At 40.0% G+C, this 27,178-nt stretch overlaps 1 protein-coding gene across 1 annotated transcript; it reads left to right on the top strand.

Moving 5' to 3' along the window:
* Positions 1 to 1,562: 1,562 nt before the first annotated feature.
* Positions 1,563 to 27,178, top strand: cunh14orf132 (chromosome unknown C14orf132 homolog). Its single transcript, XM_022751341.1, has 2 exons — positions 1,563 to 1,960; positions 24,924 to 27,178. Exons 1-2 carry the CDS (start codon positions 1,934 to 1,936, stop codon positions 25,158 to 25,160), a joined length of 264 nt encoding a protein of 87 aa, XP_022607062.1. The 5' UTR covers positions 1,563 to 1,933; the 3' UTR covers positions 25,161 to 27,178.

The raw sequence follows: 27,178 nt of genomic DNA, 5'->3' as shown, positions 1-27,178 counted from the left end.
GTGAAGTGAAATCCCCCCGCTGGAGGAGTGGACTGGGTATTGTGTATGCCTGCTCAGCAAAAAACAGACAGGAGGGAAGGCGTCTGAACTGCTGATCTAGGAGATCTAGCAGAGGTTATAGTAAACTATCAAAAACACAACATGGGATCAGACTAAGGATGTTAACACAAGCCAGGAGCCAGCAGCATTTTCCACCAGACTCCAGGGACAAATCACCTAAGTGGCTGTCAGATATTGTTTGTCCAACAAGTTACGTGTCAATTTCTCATCAATTTCTTTCTGCAAGGAAAGAGAACTTTATGTTTGAGAGAAAATGATTCATTTTAAAGATAACCTAAACTAGAATGGAGGAAATGGTCTGAAATATGATCTGTGATACTTAACCCAGAGAAAATTTCTGGTAGACCCACTGTGCCCACTGTGGAACTCTTTGAAACTGCTTTGTATGTAGACTCTGGTGTTACTAGATTGAATTTTAGTATTCAGAGTGAAGGCCGGGTCACTATTAAATGAATACACTCCACATACTGTAAGTAGAGCTTGTTAATTGGCTTTTTGAAGAGACTCTCCAATGAATAATAATAGCAGCATCCTTTATTCAAAGGGCCTAGTTAATTCAAGAATGTGTCATTAGTTTTAGGTCACAAGATTTCAGCCTTGGACGGGCTCTGGGGATAGGCTGTCGAGAATGAGTGAATTGCACATGCTAACAGCTTTGATATCAGTTCATCCACAGATTCAATTTACCTGTGAACTTCACACTCACCCACCTGCGGTGCTCCTGACAGATGTTAAAGACACAACAGGTTTATTGGGCTGTGCCTGAGTTGAAACTTGATTATGATTGCCAGAGAGCATTGATTATGATTGCCAGAGAGCCCAGTCCCGGAATACGCATGCAGCATGTTCTCATGTGCACCCTGAATAACAGGCACATAGACAGGGCTGGTCAAAAGACTGACAGGGCTGGTGGAAAACAAAGATTTTTTGACAGCCCATTGTTTGGGTTAAAAGTTAGAGGATGCAAGTAATATCAATAATAAAATGATAATACAATTTTAATATCGGTTCATGTCATGTCATGACATGTTCATACATGTATGCCATTAAAATGTTTTTTTTCATGCAGCAGACAGAATATTTTTCACCCAGATGGTTGGATGAGTCTTTCAGGATTAAGGAAATTTCCTCAGAAACCTCCTTGGTTTTTCAGAAAAACCAGGCACTTTGCTCTGTGACAGGAATTAATACATGAGGCAGAACAACACGGTTTTGGATATGTAATCTACTGATTTCATGAACAGCCCAAAAGTAGGCTGCATTTAAGTACATGTCCACGTACTTTTGGCCATCTACTGTACCCTGAGTACACTGTTTCACTAAGAACTAAGAAGAGAGTACAAAAAACGTATAAAAGACAAGACTGAATAGAGAATATGGGAAATAATGCGGGGGAAAGAAAGGAAATAGACAGGAGGAGATAGGGACGAAGAGAAGCAGAAGAAAAAAGAAACAGAGAAAAGAGAGACAGTGAATGAGTGAGTGAGGGAGAGAGTGACTTGCACCTCCTTCCTTATATGTGACAGTCCAGCTCCACAGCCTCCTCCACTGCCACTAACTCTCTCTCTCCTTCTCTCTCGCTCTGTCTCACTGTCTTCCATCCACATCTCTTCATTCCTCCGTCAGCTCCGCTTCTGTTCCTGCTTTTTTGTTTGTTTTATATTCCTTCATTTTCTCACCCTCCCTCTTTTTTTGTTGATTCTTCATCCTTCGACATGCTCATCACGTGAAGTCCGCCAACTTGCACAGCCGGTGTCATCAGTAAAAAAACAAAAAAAAACAAGGCAAATGCTCTTTCGGGGAATAAGAGAAAAAGCCACACACGTTTGCATCCTTCACTGAACGGAGCAGCAGCAGCAGCAGCAGCAGCAGCATGGATCTGTCTTTCATGGCCGCGCAGGTGAGTGTCTCTTCCAGTTTCCCTCACTGATTCATGGCTTGTCCGAACTTTTTAGAAATGCGTTGTGGCCATTGATGCCATGGGCGTGGCCGGTCAACAAGTTCATGTGGCGCTTTGATAATTGAAGACCGTAAGAACGACTGAACACTGTTGCTCATGGGAGACAACGTCATATTTTTATGATTTCCCTGCTGGAACAAAAACCAATGGATATTCCCACAGTACTGCTAAAAGGACTGGAACTGCGTGTGTGGTACATTGCTGTACTTAAGGTGATATTACCTGTGGTAGTCCTTTAGTGATGTAGTTGTCCTTTTAAAGTTTAGATCATAAGGTCCGACTTGAACATACTGTAGAGAAACTGAGGTTGACAAAAACACAATTTATATTTTAAACTTCATAATATTATTTATTTTGTTTTATTTTAGTTGGATACATTGAACCAGTTCAGTTGGACCAAGACATGGTGGCATATTGTGTTACTTGGGCAGATGCTCAGTTGTGATGGTTTCCATAGTGATACATTTAAATATGTTACACTCAATTGATTTTGGCTTCATATGTATCTGTTTCACACACACGTGGTTTGTTTTCATTAGGGGCTCTGGTATTCTGCTCCCCTCTCTCTCAGTGTCTGGCTGCTTATGGTTTGTCTGGTGACATCTACTTTGCCTTTTTGTGCGCAGCTGCTATTAAAAGGGTTTATAGCATTATCTTTGCTGCCAATGGCTGTTATGCAGGCCAGACTCAGCCAAATCTTTTTAGGACCCCTAAATAGAAATGCATTAGACCATGGAGCCATCGGAGAATATATTTTTGTTCAGTACAACTTGATTAAAAGAGAGGTGGAGCAATACGAGAGAGCATGAAACCTGAACCCAAATCAGCCAGCATTTTTCACCCTTGTGTTAACTTTTAGTGAGATTTTTTTAAATTAAAAACTGTATAATGGTGATACAACGTCTTCAAGGATGTTATGTCCTCTCTTGTGTTTTTTTAAAAACTTTGGCTCTGTAGCAGTGCACAGGAGCCAGACTTGCAGCTAATGACGAAGCACAGCGGAGGAGGCGGAATACTCTCAGCCTGTTAGAGATGCTGTGGGGAGTCAGTTACTCATATTCATGATGGCTTAATACCACAGTCAAACCACTAAGCTGGAGCAGTGGGGGCTTGGTTTATATGAAGGAACTTTCCTCTGCCCTCACTGTGCACAGCAATGCAAGAAGCTAAACATAATGTAGTTCCAATGAAAGGTCAAACACTGCAACTGACCTTTCAAATTCTTCTGGAAACAATGAAAAACACAACTGGACAAGAAATTTAATGACAGTTATTACAACTCAAACAATGAGATACCACAACAAGAGTTAGACCAAAGGCTCTGTAAAATGACTTAGTGCAGCAACAGGGAAACTAAATATAGACTGTGACATTAGTTACAGTGTCACTCAAGTATAACCAATCAAAAACAACATTAAGTCCAGATAGGAAACTACAACACAGTAATTAATCTCATGAACGTTCATGTAACATTTCAAGCTGAAACAATTAGTTGATTAATTGATTGAGAGAATGACAGAAAATTAATCTCACATCAAAACTGTGGATGATTAATCATTTGAGTCATTCCTCAACAAAAATACTTTTCTCCAGCTTCTCAATTATGAATATTTTCTGGATTTCTTAGTCTCCTGTGATAGGAAACGGAACATTTTTTTTGATTCGGACTGTTGATCAGTGAAAACAAGACATTTGAGGATATCGTCTTGGGGTCTGAAATACTGTGATGGACATTTTTCATTATTTGCCATCATATAATAGACAACACTGAAAATACGCCTTAGTAGACTAGAGTTAAAGTGAAGAGGAAAATACCTGACAGTTAGCCCTTACAGTGATTTAACAGTTACAATGTTGTTGACAGCACAGTGGCTAGCTTGGTTAGCAATGAGCTGTTTGCAGAAAAGCTATATATTACTAGCTAACAAATCACAAATAAGGTAGAATAAAATAGTGCCTTTAGATAATGTACCAACAAGAGCATTTGGAGAGTAGATAAAAGATTTGCACTGTCACTGGTCTGACAAAATGGTGGATGTAGTTAAAACTGTATACCGGTTGCTTCAAGTAATAAAATATTCAGCTGACGTTTTGTGGAGCAGAAATTTAGTTCAAGAAGTCATAACTCGTCTTAAATAAGACACTGGTACGCTTCCAGTTCCTCATTATTCCATTACCATCCTTATTCACTCCTGCTTCTTCCAGTCCACCTTTTTCCCAGCATCCACGTACCTTCTCCACAGGAATGCAGCCTCTTCAGAGAGCTAATGGCTAATTTGACGGAGGTGAAATTCATTCCAGTGCCCTGAGTCATTCTGTAATGGTGCCTGTGAATGAAGGCAGGGAAATGTCCCTGGAGTTTTGAAGATTGACTTCACAATGGATTATTTTTTGCCCATCCATCTCAGTGTAGCCCTGCCGCCTGCAAATCATTGGACCCTTCACCATCACTTTGTCTCTAAAAGATGACGGATGCTGCCATAACTGTTCTCTCCTAAAGACAGAAAAAGTTTTTAAAAGAAGTCCAACTCAGAGCAGCTGGTTACCGATTTTCTCCCCGAAGCAAAGGATGAAGAATGAGTAGTCTGGAGGATGTATTGGTCGTTATTGCTGCAGTGTAGTTGAAGAAAACATATGAACCTCATTAGTGATATATGTGACATTCCTGTTGAAACTTAAGCTTTCGTTTACGTGTGCACCACTCTACAGAATACCAATTCAAACTTGGAACATAATCGGCCATTGTTTTGCTGCATTTGTCCCTGTTCCTTTTTGTTGAAATAGATTTGTAAGATATCATAGAAACATGCTAAATGGCTCTCTGCAGAACAATGTGCGCACTTTTGTGTGTGGTGACTGATTTGCATTTGCCAGCGATGCCTCACTGGTTTGAAATGAAAAAGGGCATACTTCATTAGGCTGAAAGTGGTGGCATCCTCAAGCCTTGCAAAACATGGATTAATAGTTGACAATCACAATGAAGCTCCTGAATACTAAGCTGCAGGCAATGAGGCGATTTGCTCTCTATCTTTTCAGATACACCGAATTTAACATTTTTGTTCCATACAACTTCCCTCAGCTCTTTAGATATGGATATTAAGATTTATTCTCAACTTGTCCTCGCTTATGAATTTCTTTCGTCAGACCAACAACTGAAGGTTAATCACATTGTGTGCATCTTTTTAACTTGTGCAGGCACAGGCTGTGACTGTCGGAATGACTAAAATGGCAGATGTTGAGCCAATGTGTTCCCCAGTTACTAACTGATGTTAAGGTCAAGTTTGATGTGTTGCAGACAGGCTCCAGAGCCGTCCTGGGAATTTTGCCAGTCTCAGACTTGCATCAGCAGACAGATCCGCAACACAAGGCAGCAAAGCCCTTAAGGCTCTGTCTATCCAATACACAGTGACCCACTGGCCTTGGCCTTTTACTCATTTTTGGATGGATACATGAGTATGCATGCACAGACCTTTTTTAGAATATGTGCTATGGTTAACATTTGATCCCATGTGTGAGAAAAGGGCACAAAAGGAAGAGAGCTCTGTGTTTATTTTATTTCCTTTTCATTGCTTTCATGTCTGGACGGTTAACTCATAAATGAGACACTAGAGGTCGTTCTCCATATTCTCAATTCAGATGTTTTGTCTTTTTTATGACAGGCCATCAGCATTTCTCATTGCTCAATTACTTATTCAGTGAAGACGTGGTTCTGAGTCATTCTACCTGACAGGGTTGTCCATCTCCTCTCATGTTCGAGAGTACAGACGACAGTGAAAGGATGAGGATGGGGGGGTGGGGTGGGGGAGTGGGGGGGGGGGGGGGGGTTGACAGCCTTAACACAAACAAAGCCATCTGTATTTATCCGCAGCACCAGAAACTTCAGATCAGGAGCAGACAGGACTGGCAGATATGCTTTGGATTACCTTGGTGCCAAATGATAGGACAGACATAAGTGCCAGAAAGTCAATACAATCAGAGTAGATGATATAAGTTGGTAGATGTGTTTAAATGCATTGTTTTAATGCAAACAGCTCCACACACTCTCATGCTGATTAAAACCGGCATTTATTTGTAATGTGCAGAATGATTACAGCTAGTTCAATCATAAAAAGGGTAAAATGAAACAACAAGACCAAATTTAGTGGCATGTACATGGCATAAGATCAGAGAAAGACTGCATCACCGCCCCACGATATGATGCTGGATATGGAAATGTGAGTAGAGTAGTTCACGCATGAGATTATTTTCCTATTAAACACAGTTTTCCAAATGGCAGCCATCACAAGCTCTATATCAAGACCATCTTTGTTCTCAATTGCATAAAAAATTCAATTATGTAATCATATAATCTCGCTGTGCATTCTTCACACGCAAACTGTCCCTTTAAAAGAAAGAAAAAACACAAAGATCTCATGGTCTCTATAGTGGTGGCTTATTTGAAGAGTGTAATAATGGCACAACACCAGCCTTTTCATCTCGAGGAGCTGATTTGCCTTCTGGTCTTTTGTCTGCTGTTTTCAGCAATTGGTTTTATATGAAAGCTGTAGGCTAGAGATAGTGAAAACTTGCAATAGCCCCAATTCACAGTCTTCTTCTACTTTTATTACCCTGCCGGGCTGTAAACGGACCGAAGGAATAACAATCACCACAAATCAATTAGAAGAAGGTGTAAGCTCAGGAAAAAAAAAAAAAAAAATCAATGCTTTAAACAGATGAAAAAACAGGTGAATCTGGCTTTGTTGGGCCTTATTTCTATTTTTAGCAGCTTTCCAAGAAGCGCTATTTGAAGATTTGAAGCCTTTTCATCTCAGTGCCTTTCACACGTTTTATCTGCACATTCAGTCTTATAAATCACACAAAAGTTGACTGAATAATGTGAACAATCAAACCACAATGACTGAAGTAGTTTTTTTTGTGCGTGTGTGTGTGTTTCTGTGTGTACAGTATGAATGTAGGATTTCACGCAGGAGCATTCATAGACATCCTGTCAATGAGGAACACGTACAGAAAGCCTTACAGTAAAATGAAGATGTAACCCTGCTTGACACATCTCCATTAATAGATGATTTTCACTGCAGAGTTGAAGGCCCCTCACAGCAGGGCCACTTCATAGTTTACTCTCACTTGATGGATGTACCTCATGTAGGGAGAACGCAGAATGCACGGGAGGCAGGGGCATTCAGAACAAACACAATGCACTCTATTTTGGTAGGAGGTTTGCTCTGGCTGACTGATTTTTATGTCATCCTCCCCATAATCAAACCAAAGAGTCATTAAAATAAATAGCAGTTTATGTTTTCTAGCTGTTGCTGATGGTGGAGAGTCACTGCGGCTGCATGAGCTTGTGCTAAATGAGCAACACCAGGCTCAGTCTCATCCTGTTACAGTGAGAAATCTTCATGCTCTCAGTAAGACAATTGACCAGACAACATGGAATTGCAGATCTCTGTAATTGGCTCTGATCACTCTTGAAGCCGGTGCCAAACAGTTTTGTAACCGACTAACTACTTGCTAAACCCCTCCTCCGAACAGCAATTTTCCAGTCGTAGCTTAGCAACCATAAGCAGGCACAGCAGGTCCATCAAGCTTGAGATTTCTCTGCATGTTGAAGTGGTTTGCATGGGGCTATAGTAAGATCAAAGCTCAGTTTATAAAGACTTTGGAGGATTAGTCGTCTCCAAAGTAAGCCACAAAAGTTAGCATGTCCGGCTAACTATCTTAGTACCTACAGCAACAACCCACCGTTACTCTCACCGTTAAGTCTGGAGGCATTTCAAACTACATCATTTTGTGGGGTTACAGGTTATGATACAAAACAATTGTATTGTTTCTCCACTGTGCAGGAGCCAATCCTGGATGCTACTGTATCAGAGTTAATGTGAACATTAGTGGCTCTGTCCTGCTTTTTATTGGATGTGGGGAATTCAACACCCCAAAGAGCCAAACTCAATATCTGAGATAGCATTAAGTTGAAAAAACAAATTGGTTAGCCCATTCCTAAAAGCCTTTCTCTTACAACAAATATGAGCAATATAGCTTAAATCTATTATGTGTCTTGCTTGCCCAGGTTCTTTAAACTAAGCAAGGTTATGTTCAAATAAAATAATGGTCTAAATGTTGAGGATGCTAACATTTTGCTTGTGACATGCAGCTTTAGCTTCACTGTTTTTACACAATGTGCATATTTACAGATTTCATAAAATGATTCAGACGGTAATGTTCGCTAAACATTTGAGTGAAGACAGCACTTTCAACCAGCTCACAGAGTTACAATATCTTAACTAGCTTCCTAGCTATAGCTGATGAAATCTGCTGACATCAGTTGTCATGTCAGCCAGAAAAACTAACAGTTGCATGCTAGAAATGAGAATCTGTGTCTGTCTACCTCTTTCTGAAATCAAGGACCCATAACTTGATGCTAAATCTTCCCCTCCATTATCACTGCAACTGCGCAGCCTGAATGGATAGTTTGACAAGTGTACCCAAGGGAGGCGGGGCTTAGTTAACTGTCAATAACTGGTTGGAGACAGTTGACGAAATCCAGTGATTGATGAAAATAATGTGAATCAGCTCACACATTACCGTGCATAATTTCCCCGGGTCGCCATGCCATCTCATCTTACAACATGTTTTCACTGTAAACATCTCCCAGCTGTTTTGCACCTGAAATGAGTGATTGCATATTGAAAGAAGACCTAGGGAGAATGAAAGGGAGATTTAATGGACTGTGACAGCCAAGTATGAAGTAATAACATCTTTCCCTGATAGACCTAACCCCCTAACTACATGATGCTTCCTATATAACTGTGCCTGTGATATTCAGCAGGCATGAATTATGTATTTCTACATAAATAATCTATTCTCCACCCATCCTGAGATAATTTCAAAGCAGCTCCGTCCCTTGTATTGATATGTTTCAGAATAAAATTGAGCTATGATTTGGGGTAAGACTTTGATAAATATTACCTCACCCTGTTCATCATGAAAATAAGCTCCACGCTGACGTTTTCGCCATTAAGGCTCACATAAAATGCAAATCTGAATTCAGCTCATTAGCTGTTCTTTTGATGAATGGAAACAGGTGGAAATTACGAAGTTAAACAGTGGGCGGCTGCTATGCTTTGGTGAAGGCTGCAGAAATGCTGAATGGCGGCAGCTGATTACACACTATCAAGGAGGAAGGAGAGATAAACTATGATTGTAGTTAAACATCACCATGGCTGCTGTCATTTATGGGGATCATTGTGTATTTTTGGAATCGTTAGCATGCTAAACATAAAGTAGTAAAACTATACAAGTGTGTTATGTAGTGAGTCTCCAGCACAACTTTTCCAGTTTGCCAGGAGATGTCATTAAATCACCCCTGTGAGTACAAACAGATGTAGTCAAGCTAGAATGATTTCTTTTTGGTTTGAACACAAATTACATATTTTTAAAGGGATTTCATTGTTTTCCAGTTACAGTTTTTGGACAACAGAATGCCTGGTTCATTTTGTTTGTGTCTTTCGAGCTTCAAAACCCTAGACCCTCAGACAATGCTTCTGTAATAATAAGATTTGATAATAATAACACCAACGGCAAAACTGGGTTTTGATTTGATCCATTTCATTCGACCTCACTCTTTGAGTCTGACCTTGGATTCGGCCAAAGAAAGCTGCCCTGAAGCCAAAGACTTCATAGACAGACAGGTCTTTCTTTCCCTTTTCACTCACCTCTTGTTCACTCTGCAAAGAAGCTGAGGTTGTCGCACATAATGTACCTTCACTGCCCAAAAAATACTGTTACCCTGAGACAAAAATCCTTGTTTAGAGTCCAGAGCAGCACTAAAGGTTTCAGTGACAATCTCAGCGTGTAGCCACAGCTCAAGAACAACCTGATGATAACAGTACGGCATCTAATTATCCCGGATTATGTGACACCCTTCCTATTAGAAATCAATTACTGTATTTCAGTTTCATGGCTCATTTGGGTCATATGCCATTTGATTATTCAGGCTACAAATGGACTAGTTTCAATTTTCCTGCTGATGTACTTCGCAAAAAGTAAATCACATCCCCCCTCTGTTCTTTACTACAATGTGTTGCCGATGCTGTCTGCAAATAGCTCCTTGACATTTTACATCATCAGCTATACAGCAGCTATTTTTGTCAGACAGTAGTAGCCAAGCCTCGGTTAATGCCTATGTTTTATATGAAGCACATCTGACTGTGACCTCCTCGTTTCGGGTGCATGCAACTTTAATGCCCAGATGATGAATCAGGCACTTACAGTACAGTCAGCTGTATTACGTATGGAAATCATTTGGAATGCGGGCTGGTATGCATGAGTGGTGGAGAAGTAGACCAACTTTGATTTTTCTTAAAATTATGAATTTTTTATGACCACTGCAAGGAGTTGTGAATCGATTCACAGCCAAAGCTTAAAGCTTTTCTTTGCAGTTGCTGTGATGTATTTAAGTTAAATACCCTGGTGTTGCATTCAACAAAGATTTAGTCTCAAGCACCAATCTCAGTAGTGCATATGGATCCACGGTCTCTCTGTTGCTGTTGTGTTTCACTGTTCTGCCCCCAAGCTATTTACAGGAGCAGCAAACACCACGTTACATCATGAGTTTTTCCATCATGATTTCAGGCATTTTGTTCCAGTAAAAATGACTGAACAATTATTAAGCTTCTCCATCTTGCAACCTGTAGTGCAACACAACAATCTGGTGTGCAGCATGTACATCACATATCCATTTGGGCTTACAGCTACTCTGTAAGCATTACACAGCCCCTACAGGGTCGATGCTGTGAAGGATTACCATTTACCCACCCATGTGTAAAGAAACATTCAAAGGCTTGTATCATTTGGAAGCGATGATGTTGTTTATTACAGCAATTAGTAATCAAAGACTGTGAACATGTTTTAATTGATTAATTTCACACCTGAGAGTCTTGTTCGCTTTTATGTGATGCTCCCAGCATCCACACAAACACACACACACATGACCAGGCAAGGATCCATGTTTATGCCCACCTCGTGATATATATCCATCTCAGAGAGTGAAAGGCACAGAAATCCAATTATTTATAGCAGTGATTTATGGACAGATGGCCCAAAACAGTAAATATAGCTCCTTAAAGTACAGGTGTGTGTGTGTGTGTGTGTGTGTGTGTGTGTGTGTATGTGTGTGTGTTTTTCCTTGATGCCTGATACTGTTCACTCACATTTACACAAATACAGACTGCAAGAATCATATTAATACAGGACTGAGGACTTGCAGAGCGAGGGAGCCCTTCTGAACTGTTACAGTATCTGAAAACACTGTACTGTAACTAGGCCAACATGGCACATGCGTGACAAATTCATCACCCCCCCCCCCAAGGGAAACGCATACAGCAACCATTCATAAATGCTGATGCCAACCTGCAGTGGCATATACTCTACAGTAGTATGTACAGTAGCCATGTAAGTGTTCACATCGAATACTGATTGTAGAAATACACACAAATACTATATTAAATTGGGTAAAGCAGAAGAAACAATATTTAGACTGAAGGAACATCATAGGGGATCTTATGCAATTCAGTACTATATACCAGCTATATACAGAATGTATTGTATACCAAGGGAAAACAAACCGAGAGGTGTTATAGTATGACTTCATGCAGACTTGCAAGTAACTCACTAATTGGACAGTCATACAACGCTTCACTGACTCATATGTGTTAGGGTTAACCCTAATCCTTTGGTTGGTCTGCTTTAGTTTCACACTACATAAACATCACTAGAGTCAGCTTGGAGCTGTAGCTTGACCCACACTTTCAGGTTATCATCTCGGCCCAGTTGTTTAGTCTACACCAGAATTTGATTGACAGCCGTCTCACTGGCCCAGATGAGCAAAAAAGTTAGTTTTAACTGTACCAAAAAGGGGTGCGGTGTGAAACACCCAGACTATACTGTTTTTGCAGTTAGTATACAAGAAATCAATGCAGCCTTGGTTGTGTAGTAACAGGACAGACAAACTGCAAATTTTCAAAAGACAAGTGTTTTCAAAGATTTATGACCTATGTTTTTGTTTTTCCAAGATCTTCCTTGAGCTGTTGCTCCACTGTCGCCTCCTCCTCCTCCCATTTCTTTGTGCATTGCACTGAGACAAGCTGTTTTTAGTATGCAAATTTACTTTCAAGTAAGCTTAATTTAGTCTCTTTTCCATTATGATAACAGAACACACATACTCAAAACCTGATCAGAATTAGTATGGAAGTGGGCTACAAGTTCTTATCGTGAGAGAGGATAATTAATCATGTTTCTCCATGAGATTGGCAGTTTGTGACAGCAGTAGGCAAGCTTTTACACAAGAGAGGCCCACAACAAGGTAAAAATAATTGTAAAAGGTGCTTTAATATGTAAGAAATACAAAGAGTTAAAAAACAAACAAGCAATGGAACCTCTCAGGAATTGAAACATGTTAGTAGAAGAGTGGTGGCACAGAGGAGTGTGCAGCACTAGAGGAAGGTTGCAGAGCAGGCTGACACATGATGAACAACAAGAAAGGCTGCAGGGTTTGGCTGATCAGAAAAGTGAGGTGGGATTTCCATTAATAACATGCTTCACCTACAGTAATCTACTCTGGTGAGACATTCCACACTTACAAGACCATAACGGTATAAAAAGAAGAGTGGAGAAAGTTTTCTGATTCTGCTTAATGAGAGTGCTTTTTTTTTTTTTTTTAGGTCTACTAAAAAGGTTTGCTTAGCATTTGAATCAAGTTTGTGTTTTTGGAACTTATTAAAACATGTCAGACTATACCTCTAATAAACAATTTCAAACACTATGCACCAAGCAACACTGCAAGCACTTTAATGATGTCTGTATACGGTACGTGTCCCCGCTACATGCATACTGCATGTAGTGTATATGAGCAAGGGAGAGGAATTCCTTCTATCGCTAATGAATAACTCCTGCTACCTTTCACTCACATCTCCCAGTGGAGTTATTTTACAGTAAGGTATAGCAATATAAGTTGCTGTGGTTAAGAGCGTCAGTCAATGTAAATATATAATGGTATGCAAGGAATACATATCACTTTAATTTCTGTATTCCACAGCTAATGAGACAGGGCAGAGATATGTGAACACAAATTATCCAGAGAAAGACACTGATGAAGATGAAGCAGATGCTGTAACACAGAGTGATTTAGATATACTTTAGCACCGCGGTCATACATATTACATGCACGCCATAGGAGGGTGCAAGAGACAACTGTGAAGCCTCTATATGGTCCCTGTGAGGGAGAATTACAGCAACATGAGAAAAGAAAAAGAAATGAAGGAGTTTTTTGAGAAAATACAGTATGATACAAGATATGACTCAGACAGGAGAGGAGGGGAGTGAGTGAGGTGGTTTACTTCTGGAGGAGATGACTTTTCAGCCCACATGAGATGAGCAGTGAGTATGGCAGCCTCAGGGAGGCAGCAGAAAAGATTTGAGACCAGTGATGGCGAGGTCAGAGCAGAGAGAGCTAAAAGAGATGGTAGATGGCAAAGTGAGGTCTGGCATCTGGGACTAAAACCATGACCCGGAGGCTTGGTTGGACATGGAGGGGTGAGCACAGATCTCTCCTCAGCTTCTTAGGGTTTTGAAGTGAGAGAAGTGACATGAGGTGGATTTGAGGAGGTGGAAGTCAATGTACTTTGTAGATATTGCTGATGCTGTTCCCTCTGCAATACTTTAAACAGTGAGCAATACATAAATTGAATAAAATTTTACTTTTAGCTCTCTACCAACACCGTGTCGATATAAGTAGAATTTAATGCAACTGAACTCTTCAAACAACAGCTTTCATCTTTACCAATACTAAACCAGAGGAAATGCATATCAACTAGATGGTGAAAATATTCAGTCAAGCACATGACAGTTTTAGCATCATAAAGCGCTGTTGGATATATTCACCCTTTGCTTCTTTAGCTGTGACAGTGGATTAATCCCCCCCCCAAGCAGGAAGCATCTCTGTGCTGAAACTCGCTTTTGATGATGTTAGAAATGTTTCTATCCTACAAGTGACACAGATTGGAGTTGAAAATTTTTTTTTCTTTCTTCAAAAAAAATGTTGCTTATCCACAGATGATGGGCCATGTGGCCAGTGATTAAGAGTGAGAATTATAAAAATGTGGCAGTTTAATGGCAACAAAAAAAAACAACAAAAGATTAAAGTCGATGGTTGAGATAAAAAGAGCTTTTCATTTCCAGAGTGGCTGACCATGGGAGCGATTTGCACGACGTCACAATTTGTCATAATCATTATCTCTACTAATGATTACTTAGAAATGTGGTTGAATGAAAGATACACATGAGAGCAGGACAGTGCGGAACTATGAATCACATAGCTAGAGTGGCCCTGAGGAAAAGCTACTCGTCATCATCTCTTAGAAAGAGGCAAAGGCGTTTCTTCATTTCATTGCCGTCTGCCTTGCACTTTAGAGATCAAAGTAGATTGGGGTCCTTCTGCACCCGCTGTACAGAGCAGGGCCACCCCACCCCCGCTACTGCACCTCACCCCCAAGTCTTACATGAGTGGAGATTCAATTAAGGGCTTCCATCTCTATGCCTGAAATTTCTCTATTGCACAGTGAATGAGCAGGCATGGATGGAGCCGTAGGGGCGGCTGACACCAGTAACAGATACACTGAGAAGGTTGTGGGGGGGCCCCCCCCCCCTCCTTCACTAAGGCAGCGATCTTACACAACTTGTGTGCAATACTTTTATTTTCAATTCTGCATGATCTAAAGAATCTATTGAATTTCAAAAGACTGCATCTGAGTGTGCCACTCTCCCCTCGATACTTTGATGTCTGCCTGCAAGCTAGCACTTCACAAAAAGAAGTCTGCTTTTCTTTTTACTTAATTTGTTTGAAGCCTGAACACACAAGAGAAATGACTCAAGGTGCCACTAAACATGAAAAGCCCAACAAGAAGGCAAGTTTGCCAATTTCTTTTTTTTTTTTTTTTTTTTTTTTTTTTTTTTTTTTAAAAAGGTGTTGGTTTGGTTTTGTGACCTTGACTGTCTGTTTGCATTGGTTCGTATGGTTTTAAAGCTAGCCGGTTTGTCACGGCTCAGCTCGAGTGAGGTCAAAGAGGCGGAGACCTTTAACGAGTTGCAACTTAAAACGGGTGCAAAAGGAAAACCAAATGTAGCAAACAAACAGACAAAAAGGTGGTAGCCGGGGGAGACAAACAGAGACAGACAGGCTGCCACATGCTCTTGTAGTGTAATGGGTAACCAGCACAGGTGCGCTGAATCTCCCTGATCACCATTAGCTCCGCCCTCAGGCTTCTGCAGGGAGAGACTCTGCACAGAGAATAGACCCTTTCATGGCAGACTGTGGGAATGTTCCAGGTAGTGTTGTGTGCTGCTTCACTGGCAGGGTGAAGCAGAACATCGAAATGCAACAGAGCCGCCAAGTCGCTCTCTGCTTACATGACCGTTTGCGTGTGTCTTGGCACAAGGGGGGAGCTCGTTCAAAAGTCCTCCAGTGTGGCCAATCATAACTGCAACAAGCCGCCGCTCGCTGAAGAGGCGACATGTGACTCTACTGGGTGCGTTTTAATTGAAATTGCTCACAATGTAAAATACATGAGGAAGCTCTGCTGTGTGTGTTAGCTATAGCATGACGTGTTCTTTGGTGTAAACTTTACTATAAAACACATGCTGCACATAATCCACTTTATACATATTTAAAATATCTGCTCGAATGAACAATGAAGAAGCCTTGGCTTTGGTAAAAAGCAAATTTTGTAAAGTATCTTGAAATGAAGACATGAATGGTTAATTCATCAAGTTCAAATATTCAAAATAAAGCGTATTAATATATTTCAGTGCAGGTTTTGAACAACCCTTCCATAATCTGTGATCTGAGCTTCTTAATTCCTTGTTTTGGGGAGCAAAGCAGGGTGCTGTCAGTGCATTTTCTGGTAGATTAAAGAAAAAAAAAAAGAAAAAAATCCAGACTTCTTGTCAGGATGTGAAAGTCTTTTAACTTTCCAGCTCTACTTATTCCTCATCCTCCGTCAGAGGACTAAACACGACAGTTGTCATGTTTAGTTTTAGGATTTCTTTCTTTATTCCCATGTGAACTGAGTCTTTGCAGCTTGGGGAGTCACAGACCAAAGCACTGCAGACTCAGACATACACTTGTGTATCAGGAATCAGACACTGGGACAAAAGGACATTTAGAGTTGCCAGATGTGTCAGACACACACACACACACACAGTCTTTTTTCCTGTTATTCACTTTTTAATTGATTCTTGTTACAACAGATGCAGTGATGGTCTGGCACTGCATCTCAGTGATCATCTGGCAGGAATAAGAAATCACTCTTTGTTTCTGGTTGATTTTAATGATTCATAGCTGATGAATTTAGTTTCATCACATAGTTCAAGTCATCACGCAACTGGTAATTATAGTAGCAGCATATATGAGTGAGTAACAGTCCCAGATGTGAACATGCATTATTTCCTCCACTTGTCAAAGAAGTGTTTTTTCAAGCCTTTATTCTTTATTCATATTTTCTGTGTAGATACTGTACAAAAATCCATCACAATGAGGCCAGGAACACCACTGAAGAAAAAAATGTATCATTCATGATGTCAAAGAAGTATAATAAACTTTCTTCTATGCTGCAGAATTTCCATTGAGCTGACAGATTGACCAGGGCGTCAAAGCGAGGATCACTTGGGCTACACTTGTTCAATTGAGTTATAAGATTTATTAAAACATGCTGCTGGGCTGCTGAGACCGGGAAAATCAATGAAAGCACAGCTGTAAATCTGACCAGCAGGAATCAGGCCTGAAACTAGAGGTCTCACCACTTTTGCCCGGGTGAACAAGCCTCTGTAAAACCTCTGTAAATCTCCCTCCAGATTTAAGGCATGACTAGGTCAATATGCTACAGTGTAGTATGGTACAGGCCAAATCTATTGTTTTCGCTGTGGCTGCTATTGTATAGAAGGAGTGGCTACTTTTCTTCTGCAGGCCACTACACATCAGAGATTAAGCCTCAGATTTTTTTCAATACTGTGTAATCCTATTTTATTTCCCTCACATGTTGTGACATGAATTGAATATCTGACATTTTTTACCCTCCCTCTGGGAAATTTGAGGTGAGGCAACTTTTTACAGCTTGAAAAAAGAAAAGAAAAAGAAACAACACAGCCAAAACTATGTGGCAAAGTTTGAATGTAAAGAGTTTAAACTAACTGTCAGAATCATAGGATGAAGGCAGTCGCAGTGGAAATGTTTTCCTTTTTTTTTTTTGCATTTAAACTACCAGAAGTATCTGAATTATTAATTTGGATAATCAAGAGGATCAACTCAAAAATACTGGATTATTTAAATTTGTGTGTTTTTCTGTAGGACGTTTTTTTGCAATGTGCAGTACTCTGGAGATTCGCTGTGTGCACTATTTTAGCTGAGAGCTCAAAGATCCCAGCAAAAGGAAAACATCACTCCTGTCACTTCTATTTACCATCATACTTTTTTTTATTTGAGACTGAGATGTATGCTCCATACAGTTCCCACAAACGTAGTGTTGATGGCATGTGGACTCTCTGCTAACAATCCCACAATGTACTGTGATGCACTACACCAGTCAGTGACGATGCAACACAACAAGGATTCATTCTCCTTATTGTGGTCGTTGGACAGTTAAGTATTTTTCAGTGTGGGTTAAATGAGAAGTGCACGTTCATCTTTGATGTTTTCATCTGCATGGTGACACACACATGTTCAGCAGGGTGGTGATTGAGCACTGAGGCAGTGAGACGCCAATGAGCTCGTCAGAACAACAAGTCACATCTGTGTGCAATTAAATCCTCTGTGTGTGTGTGTGTGTGTGTGTGTGTGTGTGTGTGTGTGTGTTTGTTTTTCAGTAGCTGCTGCAGGAATATCCACAGTGTACTGCTCACAGCTCGCAGACAAAAGCCCTGTTTATACAGGATCTTCTCCTGACAGTTTGACAGGTCACAGTAGGAAAAGCACAGGTGAAATTGATGATGGTTGAATTCCATTTAGCTGCTTTGTTTTCAGGGTCCTGGTATGGTGCATGATGAGTCATTGTCTCACTGTTGTGGCTCAGTGGGACAGAGCTATCATCACCGTTATCACTAATACCTGTGCATTCCCTGCTATGACAAGTCAAAATGTCTGCTGTGAAACAGACCTATTAACTTTTAAGTGTGTAATAAAATATTTTCATGCCTCACAGACAATTCACAGAAAAGTGTGACAGTTTTGAAATGTGCTGTATTTGTCACTCAAGCTTGTTTTATTTTTAAATAACTGAGTCATTGCAATACATGGTTTTCAAAAAAAAATAAAAGCTTCAAAAATGGGGCCAACATGCATGAACCACATTTTATTTCTCTGAGACAGTGGAGTCTGATGACAAAAGAGAAATGGCCGAATCGTAAAGTAACACTACTGTGCAAGCTGTAAAACTTTTCCATCTGCCCTAGAGAGAGTAAAAGGCAAGTAATGTCTTTAAAAAAGCATTTCTCTCAAATATACCAAAACTGGGGCACTGTTTTTCTAGGAGCTGTGGGTTTTGTTTTGTTCATATCGAAGCCAAATAAACCCAGAAGCAAAAAGTTGTTCGAATCAGTACTTTTCAGAGTCGACAGCACTCTCTTTTAAAGTGCAGTCTTGTGTGATGAAAACAAAAAGTCAGATAGGCGTCCTGCAAAACTCAGGGTGACATCATGTGGAGACAAAAACTAAGCCCCGAGATGCCTTGTGAGAGCATCACCTGTCCAGACAGTACTGTAGTCAATAGAGCAGAAATAGCTGTGACAGTTGAGAAAATCAACAGCTGTGCATTTTACATCGATTGTGCGTGCGATGTCAAGCACAAAGTCCATTGTTTACACTGCAGGGATCCGCCTCTGCGCCTGTTTTCTCCAATACCCTCTGTTTTCTCCGCCCTGAAGTTTGTTCTTCACAAGGACACGAGTATCGACTTAGATTTTAGACTGACCTCATATTGTCCCTGGGTGCAGAAAACCAACTTGTTCTGTCTTGTCCTAACAGCCCTGCTTGAGTGCTTTTGTGCTTAGGTATATGTTTTGGTTTGTTTGCTATCCAAACACATTTATTTGGGTTTTGCGTGTTTGTTCCAAAGCCATTTCACTGAATACTTTCCTGGTGGCGACATCCCACAGGAGGCAATTACAGACCATTCTATTTCACAATTACTGTGATCATCCATGTAGGATGGCCCGGCTCTAGGAACAGCTGGGACGAATAAATCAAAGCTGTGAGGGCAGAGCAGGTGGAGTCGTACAGTGAGATGATCTTCGCTGCGTCGTCTGCCGTAGATTGGGGTTTTGCTTTTTGCTGTCTGTGTGTGTGTGTGTGTGTGTGTGTGGGGGGGGGTTGCACAGGTAGAACCATCACTCACAGCCAAGAAGGCGTGGGATATGCAACTCAGGAGATTCCTTATATTCTGCTATTGGAGGAAAGTTATTTTCCACCTGTTCCTGTTGTATTCTTTCATTTCACTCATTTAATATACCAAATACAATCGTTCGTTATGTGCTTGAAGATGTAAACCACGAAAAAAAAAAAACAGCTGATTTTTCACTTACCTTAAGTGATATCTAGCCAAACAGATAGCTGCACTGAGAGTTCTTTCACCACATTAGTACAGTGGAGTGGACCATGTCATGCTGTTCAGAGGAGTGAAAAATTCAGTAGCTACATGTCGTTGCAACAACAATGTCCTGTTGCTTTGAATAATCCACAGATGTTGCTCTCAGTAGCTTTAATTTTAACCACGTTCTTCCCCTAAAGCGTCACCGTTAATGGTCTTCGAACTTCTATCGTCAGCGTACGCGTTAATTTTTTCTTTAACCCTAATCCTTTATGGGGATTGTAAGTCTACTGACATTTACAGAAATTGCTAGTATCTTAAAGTGCGTCCATGCTGAGCCTGTTAAATTCATGATGTATCTTTAACTTTTTGTCTCAGCCACCCCACCCCACCCTAAAACCATCTCCTCCAAAAATTAGCTTTTATTTTTATCTTTTATTACATTTCAGAACTTTAAATAAATCTATGCGATCACTCATCTTAAATGTTGTTATACAGCTGCTGTCATTAACCTGTATTTATATTAATTTTGTTGATCATATAATAATGATTTGGTTAGCTGTCATTCCCACTCCTTACCAGAAGATGGCTGTGATGTGCAGTTCTGTTGTTTGCCAATAAGTGAAAAGAACTTGGACACACAGTTTTCAAATCAAAACGACGTTTTAAAAGATGTAGACGTAGTCTCATATGTGCGTCTATCTGGCTATATCATATTCACAGCTTGACTCACTAATCACTTACAACTGATCAGAAGACGCTGGTAAAGTCTGTTTTAAAAATTTTGGATAGAGACATAAAATGTAGGTCATCTTAAATGTGTTATTTAATCTAAAGATAAAGAATCACCTGCTTACTCTTGGTTACATTCTCGCATTTAAATCATGCAGCAAAATCTGCACTGCATCAGCCAACTGGTTCGCACTCAAAAAAAATAGTCCCTTTTGCAGTGTATTTATTTTTTTGGAATACACAAGAGAAGCACAAACTCTTTGGCTGACGCCTTATCCTTTCTGCTTGTTACTCCTCTGTATAATAAAAGAATAAAGACTGTAAGTGTGAGCTGGTTTAACTTTAGTTTGAATCCAAAGATGTATAAAAAGAAAAGCTATTTTATAGGATGACTTAATTAATTAAATCACTTTCATCTTTGCAAGAGGAATACTTTTAATTTAGTGTTTAGTTTGTGTGGTCAGGAAGCTCAGTTTTAACACTCAAAATGAAGTGCCAAGCTGTTGAAGTGGTCGCTGAACCCATTTAGTTGACTTTAATGTTGGAGAGGTGAACATCTACAGTTTCCGGGAAACTTTGGTGGGCAATATAACTTTATTTCTGAATTCATTCATCCATATATGTCAATAAGTATGGCTTTTCCTGGCAGTAATTCATAGGGGATGACCATCATTGCCCACATAAGTGCTCAGATGCTTTGGGGCGCCTCTTTTTGAGGTCGCTATTTCCCTCTGTTCCATTAGTGCTAAACCGCTTACAGCGCTAACCTCGTGTGCATGATCCATGTGGGAGCTGCAGGCTTGGATGAATGGATATGGGAGCATCCCAGGAAAAATGATGATATACTGACATGTTATCGGAACACCTATCTCCATGTATATACACAGGCACACCATCGCTGCCAAAAATAGTAAACAGGGCAATCAAATATTTAGATTCAGGCTTACTACCGGATTATTTTTGCACACACTCCCAGTATCCACTTCATTTTATCCGGTACACTTCCCCATTTATGCAAACAGCTCACTCCTTTGGACAATGAGTTACTTATAAATAAAACATAAATATCAAGAATGCAGACAGGGTTGAGAGCTTCAGTTATCGTCCGACTGAACGTCAGATTAGGCAAGATGCAGCTTTGAATACAGCATGAGGCTTGCAACATAGTAGTGTCTGGAGATAGTGTGGTGATAAAAGTAAAAGAAAAACAAGAAAAGAAATCAAATCAGTAGCATGTTGATGAGAGAGGTCAGAGGAGCTCCTTCAAAGTGACAAGTAGACAAAACTGATTTTTCCAGCCTGAGTTTTCCATAGAGATCAATGCAGGCAGTGTGTCAGGAAAATAAAATTGGAATTGGCCCAGTGCAACTTTCTTCAGGAGTTCAGAACTGCAGGGTAGTTTAAATATTAAATATAAATGTTGTTTTCTTTATTGTTGTATTAGTTAATAGGCTATATTATTCATTGTGTCATGCACATAAAGTCACCCAGCCCTAAGAATATAACTTATTACAATGCAAAGACGTTTGTCTCCTCTCCCAAGCTCTATTAATGAAATCAACCACTTAAAGGTCCCTTATTTCCTGCTTTATATCATCTATCCAGAAGAACTTATCAGAAATGAAGGGCATTTTACCAAAGAGTGTAGCCCTCAAACGATAACATAATGAGCAGTTACATGCCAATCTCACCTAAATAGAGAGACACATAGGATGTAAGACCTGTTGACAATCCAGTGCAATATACATTTTAAAAATGCAAAAAGTACTTTTTTTTAAAAAAAAAATTTTGCATGGTTTCTTTTGAAGGTTACTTCACGTAAATGTGTTTGAAGATTTCAGCGATTCTTCCGGTCAAAGGTGATAATGTTAAAATATTGTACAGCGTGGTATTTTTTTCAGTGACATCTACAGTATTTATGTTTGTATTCTAGCTGACAAAAGCTGTCCTCACCACTTTCTGAACTGGAATCTGAACCCAGATTAGATTTTTTTTTATCAATTTAGATATATTTTTGTTATAGCTTCCTATGTCCATATAGTGTTGAGAGAAACATATCTATGTCAGTGTATGTTAATAGAAAAATATAATACATATATGCTATTTTGGATATTGTCAGATATATTTATGTATTTGCTATATTATTGAGTCCCACTCTTTGGGAGTTTTCATTGTTCTTGAATTGTTAATTGTTTTGACATGTTTATATCCCTGTGTGAGTTGGACAGTGGTTCCCATTTTTATGTATTTTGACCTGAGCAAGATCCAAGTTGTCCATTTAAATAAATTGGTGGTTTGGAGTTGCTGTGTAGATGTTCGCATCATTGTATCTTCTCATGTGATGCTGATTTCCGATTAGCCTATAGCACCAATATGTGATGGGCATATGACAGAAAAAAAGAGATGTTAAAGATGGATGAGAGATACTTATGAGATGCTGTGGCAGGAGGAGTCAGCAGATGCAGTGACTGAGTGGGGGGCAGGGAGACCCAGGTTGGTGGACTTCATGCATGCCTGTCTGCCTCCATCATGCTCATGTGAACAGCAGGCGCTCCACAGGATGTGTCATGTCATTATTCACCACCAGGGGCCAATGAGCAAAGAGCAGCAGGATGTTTCTAAACAGTGTTTTCCTCGTGTGAGGGAAGTCCTGAAGTGTGTGTGTGTGTGTGTGTGTGTGTGTGTGTGTGTGTGTGTGTGTGTGTGTGTGTGTGTGTGTGTGTGCACGTTAACATCCTTTTGCATTAGCCTGTGTGTACATTAGAGAGAGGGTGAGTGAGTGGGGGTGTGAGAGGGAGTGAAGGTGAGCAAATGAGCAAGCAAGAGAGAATTTCTGTGTATGTGAGAGCTCGACATCCCTCTGAGGTATTTATAGCATTGTTTTTCAGCTATCTTCAGCAGAGTCTGTTTTCCAGTCTGAGCGTGGTACGGGTCTCTCATGCATTTCTCAATCATATATCCTATGGAGACTCGTGTAAAACACACACACACACACACACACACACACGAAAGCATTCAGTTGCTTCTGCTCTAATGGCCAGCCTTCACAGGGCTCTGATTGTCCCAAGCAATAAATCATTTTCACTTGCAACATCTGAAATATTCATTCCATGTTAATCAAGCACTACTTCCTAAATACAGACACATGCAAAGACACACACACACAAATACACACATACACTATACATTCACTCAGCAGTGTGTGAGACAGACTGGGACCCTGCATGTCTGCGGTGTGTGGGAAACCTTATAACCATTTTACTAATGATGTCGTGATGTAGTTGCCTCTCGTTTCTTTTAATATAGCACACAAACTTGCTAATGCCCGATCTATAGGAACAAAGCTGACGTGCCGTGAATGTCAGCAAAAGCAAGATTTTCATTGCATGTTTGACTCACTTCACTGGAACTGTGAAGTGTTTTTATCTGTTTTACTTTTCTAAATACCATGACCTGAATGACTGAGAATCCTCACAAGTGTAAAGTAAAAAAAAAAAAAGCAGTCATTGAAAATAATAGCACTCTCACTTCACTGAAGTGAGACCAAGAGTCTACAGCCATGCTAAATACTAATGTCAACATGCTAACCATGCTAACATGCTGACATTGCATCTCAGTTTAGCATGGGACTAGATGACATGAAGAGATCACCAAAGTTATTATCATTCATCCTGCATAAATGAGTGTGCCAAACTTCATGGCAATTCATCCAACAGTTGTTGAGACATTTCACTCAAAACCACAAATGTCAACCTCATTTTGGCGCAGTGAATTCATCTCGGAGTCATCATCTGGGGACCATAAATATCTTCTCAAATGGCAAACTGACCAGTGCTTGTTGAGATATTTCAGTCTAAACCAAAATGGTGGTCTGACCGACAGACAATCATTGCCATCCATTGAAAAAGCATTTGTTTCTTAGAGGTGGCCTGTAAGGCCATAGTCCAGGACTGTAAGAATAATCAGGCCCCGAGTCAAAGCTCCCTCCCTCAGAGGCAACAAAACAGTCTTTAACATTTTACTTACTTTATTCATTTAGTTAGCTGTCAAAATGTATTCCTGCACATTAAGTTTAAATTGAGCGGTTCTGTCAGGGACATTCATCAGGTGCTGATAAACTTAAAAACAGCATAGTGTTTTCCAGGAAACATTATAGAGAATTATCAGGGAATTACAGATCCATAAAATAAAGCTTCACCACTTTATTTCCCAGCATGAATGTTGTTTCGACAGCCTCTCCACACTTCAGGCAATGAAATTCTTACAAAAATTAAGGATTCAGTATTTTTCTATGAGTCTTATTGTAGTCACATTTAAATACAGTCTAAACGTAGCCACCATTTGTAAGTTTTTAGCCCTCCTGCCCCCCAGGTTGTCTTTAATCATAGCTATGGTTCTAGTAGCCAGTGATTGGAAAAGCAGAATCTCCTGTGAAATGTGTCATCTTGTCTCCTCTTCAAACATTCAGGTACAAGTCTACCTGTGCTAAAACTGAAAGTATATTTTTAACTCTCTCCATTCTTTTCGCCCTTCCCTCACAGATCCCAGTCATGACGGGAGCCTTCATGGACTCGTCACCCAATGACGACTACAGCGGCGAACACTCACTCTTCAACTCCTCGGCCAGCGTCCACGCCGCTGCCTCAGCTGCCTCGGTACAGGGCCAGCAGGATGAGTCGCAGTCCATGTCCAGTGACGCCATCTGGCTCTGGATCGCCATCGTCGCCACTATTGGAAACATTGTGGTGGTGGGCGTTGTCTACGCCTGCACTTTCTGATTCGCATATGCTTACAAAGACAAACTGGCACACATCCCGCTATTTTCTGGATCTCTGGACCCCTGAGTGAGGCCATGCTTTGCAGATATACATCCTCTCTCTCTCTCTGGCTCCCTCTCTCTCTCTTTCTCTCTCTCCCTCGCACTTGGCTTTTGGATCAGTTTGAGCCCCTGAGGAGGGTGTGGAAGTTGTGATACTAGACAATGATATAGACTACTATATTTCTTCATCAGAGGGAAAGACTGGGACTTGGCTGCATTTGTTGGCACCAAGTGATTTTGGGCACAACCAGAAGTTTGAGAAGAAGCTTTTGTGTAACAGCTCTTTAGTTAAAAACAGAAAAAACCGACCTGTGCTCTCAACCAAGAATCAAAAGGAACTTTTTCTCTTTTCAGCTTAAGTTTGTTTCCATGTTTCTCTTCAGACAACACCCTCACTTGTAATGCAGAGAGAAGAATGGAGATTAAATGGGGCTTAAGATTCGGGTTGATCCGGGCCATTTTAAACATGCACCAGATAGTTGCTAAGCAATTTAGGCCAGTGCTGTTTAATTATGCGACTGAACAGAGATGGTGAATGTTAAAACATTTAGAAAGTACTGGGATTATTTTCATGTCAGGCAGCCCAAAGGGCCATGACGGTAGAGCTCATTTAAGGACTTATTTGTGAATGAAACATAGTATGGACACTGATCATTAGTGTATATAATATGTTTCTACACAATTTCACTGACAGGAAACTGAGAACAGGACAATGATTGACATCAAACTTTCTTTGATACACACTTAAAAGCTCATGAAAATGTTTTCTGCAATGTTAACTCAATTACACATGATGAATGATGACCTTATAATTAGGTTTTGTGTAAAAGTCAGCCCCCTTTCAAATGAATGGTCTCATTGTCAAATACCGTCAAATAAGTGATATCCACCAGGGATTATTAGAAAATCTAATTGTATTGTCATGATCTGTCCGGTTATGTATGAATATTATCTACAGATGTTAACAAAATAGAACTAGAAGCACAAATTAAATCAAACACATGTAGCCTTCTTTACTTGTTCACCCTCTGTAGTTGTTTTTTCTCAGTGAGTACAGCTTGTAAATTTTTTTTTTTTTTCATCACGCAGAAAAATTACTGGCAGCAACAGAAGATGAAGATATAACAGATGTTAGGGCAGATGTGGGAAAATGCTAAATGTAGCCTATGTCTCCAGAAGTAATGTAACACTGACCAGATCTCTAGTGAACTTTGTGGTAAATGTATACCAATGTGAGTGGGGAGGTGATGCCTCCTGTGTCAAATGAAATTTAGTTTTTTATTAAGCTACTGGTCAGCGAATTATTTTTGTGTTACTGTGGAATCTAATTGGGAACAATAACTTTACTGTCAGTCTCAAGCATCAACCTGCATCCACAGATGCATATATATATATAGCTGGTAGAATTTGACTTTAAGTCTGCCAACTGATGTCTGTGCTTTGCTGACAAAGTTTTTTTTTTTCCTTTTTATGACAACGGGATAAAAATACTAATAATTTAGGTTTTTTTCAAATGTGTGCTCAAAGTCAGCAAGTTGTTTTATCTGTCAACTGGTCTTTCTTTACCTGACAAACTAACTGATCGATATATTTAGACAGACTGATCTATATATTTAGACAGACGCTTAGACAGAAGACTCTTTTTTTCAGTGACAAATATTTCTCCTGGGATTTAGATGACAACATCAATGTGCTTAAGATTAAAGGATACCAACCTGTCTTGTAAACACCATATCTGTTCAAATGTTCATACACTGCAACAAACAATACTGGCTTATTGTATCAACTGTACCGTGTAAGGAGAAATTCAGACACTAATCTCTTGTTATGAGTGTAAGTAGCCTATACGATGTTCAAAGACAGACTTTTCAAGCCTGTTATTTTTAATAAATGGTTGACGTAGAAATATTTAGACATGTTGTAAACCACATACACAACGCTCCTTTTGTAAAGACATGCTACTATTAAAATTTCTGT

This window comes from Seriola dumerili, unplaced genomic scaffold, assembly GCF_002260705.1.
Source record: "Seriola dumerili isolate Sdu_G_001 unplaced genomic scaffold, Sdu_1.0 BDQW01000149.1, whole genome shotgun sequence".
Classification (NCBI taxonomy): domain Eukaryota; kingdom Metazoa; phylum Chordata; class Actinopteri; order Carangiformes; family Carangidae; genus Seriola; species Seriola dumerili.
Note: the sequence above shows the minus strand (reverse complement) of the source record. Positions and strands in the feature narration are given on the sequence as shown.